Below are 6,762 nucleotides of genomic sequence, written 5' to 3'. Positions count from 1 at the left end.
ATATTTAATATATTATAAAAAATTTATTAACCTATATAGTATTAGATATAACTAAAAATAAAAAATAAAAAAATAAAAAGATATAAATAAATATATTAATATTAATTTTTCTAATTTGTTATTCGGGTTTTTTAGTCGGTTCGATTTTCAAAAAGCTAAAATTGAATTGAAATCAAATATCAAGTTTCTATGTTGATTGAAATTAAATCAAACCATTTTAATAAAAGAACCGAACCGATAATAGAATGTCAGTTCGGTTCGGTTTCTGCACAACCCTTTAATGTTTCCCTCTCAAACTTAAGAATTTAAAATTAATACCGTTCAAAATCCCAAAACTTCTAGTGCAATAAAAAAAATAAAAATTATCACCAATATTATTGAATTCGAATACAAAAATTTCTACAGTCTAGCTATGGAAGAAGACTCCGATCTCCAGTTCAGCTTAGTTCCGCCTTCACTAGTCTCTCTCTCTCCTTTTTCTCCCATTCCGACGCCGTCCTCTCGCCGTCTTTCGAGCCACTTTACTCCGAGCCGGGCTGTCCCGTCGGCTCGTAGACTGGCTTGGGTGTCTTTGCAAGGACGGCTTGTTCATGCAGAAGAAGCCAGCTCGGCTAAAGCCATTGGAGGTGGCTTGGGCCGAGAGGAAACTCTAGCTTGGGAGCTGTTTAGTCCCGTTCAAAGAATTCTCATTGTTGCAGTGATCGGAGTTGCTGTTGCGGATTCCAAAAAGAATCGGATTATTTCTCAGCTCAAGAAATCAGTGGAGCTTAGGGTTTGTGTTCTTTGTTTATTTTCATTTAAAATACATAAATTCTTGATTGTTTAATTAATTTTTGTTATTAGCTTCTTTGATTTTTTAATTAAATGTTGAATCACTGTTAGGAGTAGCTCTGTTAATTGCAGTAATTATAGATTTTAGTACATGATTTTGAATATCAATCAAATTTATTAAATGTAAACTGTTTTCTTTATAGGCCCAATGGTAAATTAAATTCAAAACTTTGCGAGTTGTTCAAATTTTATCTGAAGATTTTAATTTTTGTAATAATAGCTTAATTTCAATATTCCGTTGCAATTTTGGCAAATTTTTCAATCAATTTAATTTTCTCAATTTCTCACCTCAATACAATTGCATTGAACTTCATTTGAGTATTCCGATCATTTTTAGCATCAAATTTGTTTTTTTGCTTTAATCATCAAAAATAGTTGGATAATTTATAATTAAATTTTATCGTTATTTTCTTAATACCAGAAGTTAAATTCTGAAATTCTAAAAATAGATTTTGCTAATTAATGAGTTAATTTATAAATTCAACTAAAAATTTGAAACAATCAAATTGATTGAATTTTTTTTAACCAAAATTACAATAAAATGAAATCGGGCTATTATTACAAAAAAAATAAAAGTTTTGGATAAAATTGCAAAACTCTATAAAGGTTTAGATTTAATTTACCAGTAGGCCTTAATGGCTGTTTTATGAGTAAGTAGAATTTCATGAATGAAAAGTTTATGTTTGAATACAATTATTGATTACTACTGTTTAAAGATTTTGTTTTTCACTGGATTATTATTTTGAGGCTATAAGAGTCACATTTTTTTTAATGAATTATAAGTTACATTGGAATTTAATGCAATTAACTTTTTTTCAGTATTTTTTACTTTCAGGATCATGTGCTATCAAGTATGCAGCAGAAGCTAGATGATCTATGTGAGCAGCTGAATACCATTAAGACAAAACCTGAGACCAATACATCATTAAACAAGAATGTAGAATCATTATATACTGATCCCTTTGGCTGTGACAAAATTACATTTGTTGACTGTGGTTGTTGGCACTGTGATCATCACCAGAACCTTTTTGCTGATCTAATGGTGAGACTCAGACTAGTAGCACTAGTTTGAATTGTGACATAGCGGTCTTCATTGGTTTTATTATAAGGATTTTCTGCTCAAATGCAAAAACTTTGCTTCCTGCAGGATAACTCTGCGGTGAAAGTGTCTAGAGGGGATGAAATGTTGCAGTACAAGAATCCTTTAGTAAATGAGGCGGAACAAGAAGAGCGACGTATGTCAGATCTATCGGATTGGGCTTCCAGTGTTACCTCTGCTGCAGATATTCAGGTAATGAAACACACAGATGCTGCAGTTATTGTTTAACAGTTTTTTTTTCCTTAACAAAACTTGATTTGCTGCGAAAAAAGTTCAATAATTGGTAAGCAAGTCTATCATATTGTTTCATTCAATCTTCGGAGTTTGGAAACAGAATCTCTTTTGCAGCATTGAGAAAAACAAACCACAACTTTGCATCCCAGATGAAGTGATTAATTAAAACTGCATATTGTCATTTGTCAGTTGTAACACCAATATGAAGTGTAAATCATCTTTTATTGTACTATATTAATTTTAAATGTGTTGAAGTTATGTGATCCATCTATTGCAGATGAACGTAGCTGCAGTAGACTGCGATATCTACAATCTCAAGAGAGAGTGCGAAGAGAAGGATGCCGCCATAAAGGAGCTGACTGTAGTTCTACAGTCGAGTAATATGGCATGTTCAAAGGTATTACTCCAGTTATTAGTACTCAATAAGGCTCAATTTTCCTAGCTTGCTTTTCTTTTTTGCTTGCTCATTTGGTTAGCAAAACAAAATTTCTAAGTTCTACCCTTAATTACAGAGAAATGCGGAGCTGGAAGACATTATACGCAGGAAGAACTCAATGATTTCGAAACTTAAGAGGGACACACTAGTATTGGAACAAAAGGTGAGAAGTTTTTTTTGGCAAAGCAGCAATTGTATTAATTTCGGTAAATAGAAGTACATAATGTTTGTGAGAACTAGATAACAAATATTACAATAATAACTCCTAAAAAGGAGGCTTTAAGGACTTTTTAGCAATTTCATGGGCCATCCAAATACACATTCGCTTAACATATGCAAAGTAAGCGAACGGTATAAAATTATGACTTCTATTATTGATGGAATATCTTTCTCGACTTATTCCAGTGTCTTCACAACCAATGTTTCTGCTACATCTGGATAAGAACAGTAAAAATATAGTTTGAAGATTAATATTCTTTGCATAGTTTTCTTGTTGTGAATTGCATCAAATTGGCAAAATCTTGGAGAAACAAGTCTTGAATCATGATTCTGCTGTTTACCTGCATGTTGGAAACATAAGCAACAATCGAGTTTCGCACTTTAATACTGATCACACATGAAATGATTAATTTGTTACAGTTGGTGCACCTCACAAGGCTCCGGAGACCATCCTCCTCTTTGTCTGTCACAGAAAGTTTGCAGCTTCCGCTTATGGTGGAAAACATTGTTTATGATATGGACAATAGTACTAGCGCTTCTTCATCCGATTCAGATTCTTCTCCTGCGAATAAATCATCAACTCCCATTGTCAAAGACCGGGAGAGCCCTAGTACTAGTGACCCGTCCTCTTCAAATTCCGATATCTCTCACGATCATCAAGCTCAGAAGATACATCTTCAGACAAGTGACATTGCTCCACCAACAAACAGAAAATCAGCACCAGCAAAGTCCTTCAGTTCGCTGGGAAGATTCTCCGCACGGCAAACAGAGACTAGTTCAGCAAGTCCCCTCAAAGAGATATCAACAAATGAAAAGTCCGGTAGACTTGGTTCCTTAAGATCCAAGCAACTGTCATCTAGTGGAGAGTTGAAGAAGAGCAGAAGGCGGGCTCAAATTGTCTCTAATGATTCAGCTTCTAAGAAGAGATGGTCCTAGTAAGTATAGTCTACACTTTCTTCCAGTTTAATACTTAATGATATTCTAATTAATCAATTGCTATTGGTCTCCCGAAAGTGGCATGAAATTTTCAAGTCAAAACTAAACTAGTCTAACAATGGCTGAACATGTTGACTCAATCATAAAAATAAGAAAACTCAGTAAATTGTTGACCAATTAATTCCTATTGCAGGCAGGTGTACCTCCTGAACTTATCGCGCAACGATTGGTCCATAATATTATTCGAAACATCATCTATTCAGCCATTATCATGAGGTACATGAGTTGATAACAATCATGGTTATTGGTTGTTTAGCTTTCTGCATATGCACACTGACTGAAGTTTAGACAGAAGCAAATGTATGTTCATTACAACAAGCTATTAGAGCGCTCCCCTGATAATGGCGTCCTTGCGCCTGGCCGGACGATATGTAGGAGTAGATCATGTAGTAAGAACAGTTCTTTAATTTATATATTATACTTAAATGAAATTGCAGAACTAGAAGAGTGGTTCTGACCGGATCCAGATTTAGTTTGAGCAAATGGACAATCTAGGCCTCGAACTTGTATGTCGGGATCAAATGAATCACTTTCAAATTTTTTAGTCAATTAGTCCCAGACTCTCTTAATTTTGGTCAAGTAAGCCTAATATGTATACCTCAAACGCGTGATTTATTTAACTCCGAAACACAAAATTTAGAATTTAATTGAGTAAAAAAAGTTAAACATGACTTTTTTTTTGACCCCGACATTCAAGTTTTAGAATCTAATTGACAAAAGTTTAAAATGACTCATACGACTCTTAAATACAAATTCGAAAATTGGATTGACCATTTTCTCAATTTATTTTTGATAAGTTAATCAACGATGTCTCATCCTTGATAATTATGGTCAATTCCACTTTGAGCCTCCAATTTGGCAAATTTAATGTTGAATTCTCACTGTATATGTTCTTGCTAGTCCAATGCATCAATCCCATTCTTTGCCGCGTTTAATGAAGCTTGTTTGAATTTACTTTCAAAAACAAAGAAAAAAAAATAGAATGTGAGACTTTGTCAATTTATCAGTACAATCTACGAGTACGACCCATAAATTAAATTAAACGAAAGGACAGTTTTCACTTATAATTACAAACATTTAAACATTTAATGACCCCCAACAGACTGATTATACTATATTAAATCTTGTTTGTATAATTATTTTTTAATTAAATTTGTTTTAATCGTGTTACGTCACCCTGCAATGGTGTAATTTTTCTATTGCCGACGTCATGAGTTACATGCCACACAGATATGAGGCGCGTGAGTCACTCACTAGATAAATCCTGCGGTTGACAATGTATTCAATCAGTCATTGTTTCTGAGCGCCAGTTTGTTTGCATAGCAGAGCGCGTGGGTTTTCAATCCTCCACTTGGTCAACTATTTCCCTCAAAGGAGGAAGTGTCTCTACCTCTTGTATTTTTTGTCTTCAATTTTTAGCTGAATATAAAACACTTTTCTGTTTAATTAAAATTATACATATTAATATAATGTGTATTTTATTTTAAATTATAAAAATAAATACTAATATAATTTTATTAATTAATAAATGTATTATAAATAGACCCATTAACAAAATTAAAAAATAACTAAAATTGCATTAAAATCTCAAAAATATAAGTATTTACAGACAATACATTTTTTAAAATAGACAATTAAATAATTTCAGAAAGAGTGATAATTACTCTTTTTCTATAATATTCTTTCATTTAATATAAATATATTTAAAAACACTTTTAATAAATTATCCGTATTGGTTACCATTGAATTAAAACAACAGTAATAAATGCTATTTTATGTAAAAAAAATCAAATGCGACAAAACATTAAAGACCGAAAGAAGTATTAACTTCTAAAAAAATTAAAATTAAAACTAAATTAAAAAATAATAAAATATCTATAATTACCATCATTAAAACTGAATATCTATAATAAAATATCTAAAAAAATAAAAAAAATTATCATAATTGTCAAAAAAAATTATATTTTAACTCATTTCTAACATCATCAATAATTATTAAATTTGATTTATGCGGGGGTGAGGGGGAATCAATCTATCTATATTTAGCGGCTGTCTTCATCCTTTATAAAAGAATATATTTATATTATTTATAATTGGTAGAGTCTGCCTTCTGATCCGATGGTTCAACCTGTAAAATAAGGTAGAAACTAATCAGACATTGGTTGTCTGATTAATCTCCTATGCTAAAGTTAGTAATGGCTTGAGAAGAGTTTTGTGTATATGCTCTAATTGTGTGTTTAGACATATCTCAGACTCTTTATATAATAGTTGAATATATATCTTGTAGATTTGATTATGAAAATGATTTATATTTAGTAGAGTTTGAATTTGAATATAAAAGAGGTTTTTTTATTCAAATAGACATTTTATTTAAGCATATTTTTATGAATAAGTTTATCTTTTTAAGTTGGATTTTGTGTCCAAATAGGAGAGATATTTCGTAATTCTGACTTTTGAGCGAATCTCTTGCACAACGCGCTTCGTCTGAATTCTTAGAGGATTCGGCCTTATCTTTTTGATTCGGTCTATTTCTCTAGTTAAGGCGAATCTTTTGAATTCAGTCCTCAGTATTATCTGACTCAACCCTTAGAATGACATCATGATATCATCTTTGAGGATGAATTTTATTCGACTCGGCCTATTGTACTTATTTTAGGATTCGGTATCCATTGATAACAAAACAATTAATTTTATTTTTGAAGAAAAACTATTAAGAGCACTCTTAGTTCATGGTGATAAAAATCAAACAAAAGAAGTAAAGAACAAAATGCATAAAAATCAAACTCATTCTAGATATTTTCCTCAATATGAAAATGCAAAAGAAACTTTGATTGGTAGAATTACCTTATTAATAAAATATTATTGCAATTTAATTCTTCCACATGTTAGAATTTAGAAACTATATAAAGTTTGACAAAACGGTTCACTCACATCACATTATCCTTTC

At 31.6% G+C, this 6,762-nt stretch overlaps 1 protein-coding gene across 2 annotated transcripts; it reads left to right on the top strand.

Moving 5' to 3' along the window:
• Nucleotides 1-301: 301 nt before the first annotated feature.
• Nucleotides 302-4,394, top strand: LOC126672041 (uncharacterized). Of its 2 annotated transcripts, none has more exons than XM_050365932.2 (7): nucleotides 302-772; nucleotides 1,667-1,873; nucleotides 1,979-2,122; nucleotides 2,442-2,561; nucleotides 2,677-2,763; nucleotides 3,240-3,754; nucleotides 3,953-4,394. In XM_050365932.2, coding segments are annotated over exons 1-7 (1,434 nt in total). In that variant the 5' UTR covers nucleotides 302-412; the 3' UTR covers nucleotides 3,954-4,394. The 2 variants fall into 2 exon arrangements, with proteins under 2 accessions (XP_050221889.1, XP_050221888.1); XM_050365931.2 differs by having other exon boundaries at nucleotides 303-772; nucleotides 3,949-4,394.
• The last annotated feature ends 2,368 nt before the right edge of the window (nucleotides 4,395-6,762 follow it).

Source organism: Mercurialis annua, linkage group LG3 (assembly GCF_937616625.2).
Source record: "Mercurialis annua linkage group LG3, ddMerAnnu1.2, whole genome shotgun sequence".
Taxonomy (NCBI): Eukaryota; Viridiplantae; Streptophyta; class Magnoliopsida; order Malpighiales; family Euphorbiaceae; genus Mercurialis; species Mercurialis annua.
Note: the sequence above shows the minus strand (reverse complement) of the source record. Positions and strands in the feature narration are given on the sequence as shown.

Excerpts from the sequence above, each read along its gene's own strand:
- LOC126672041 (XM_050365932.2), top strand. The coding sequence starts at position 413 with ATGGAAGAAGACTCCGATCTCCAGTTCAGCTTAGTTCCGCCTTCACTA. Across the intron at positions 1,874-1,978 it reads ACCTTTTTGCTGATCTAATG|GATAACTCTGCGGTGAAAGT; the intron begins GTGAGACTCAGA and ends TGCTTCCTGCAG. Across the intron at positions 2,562-2,676 it reads GTAATATGGCATGTTCAAAG|AGAAATGCGGAGCTGGAAGA; the intron begins GTATTACTCCAG and ends CCTTAATTACAG.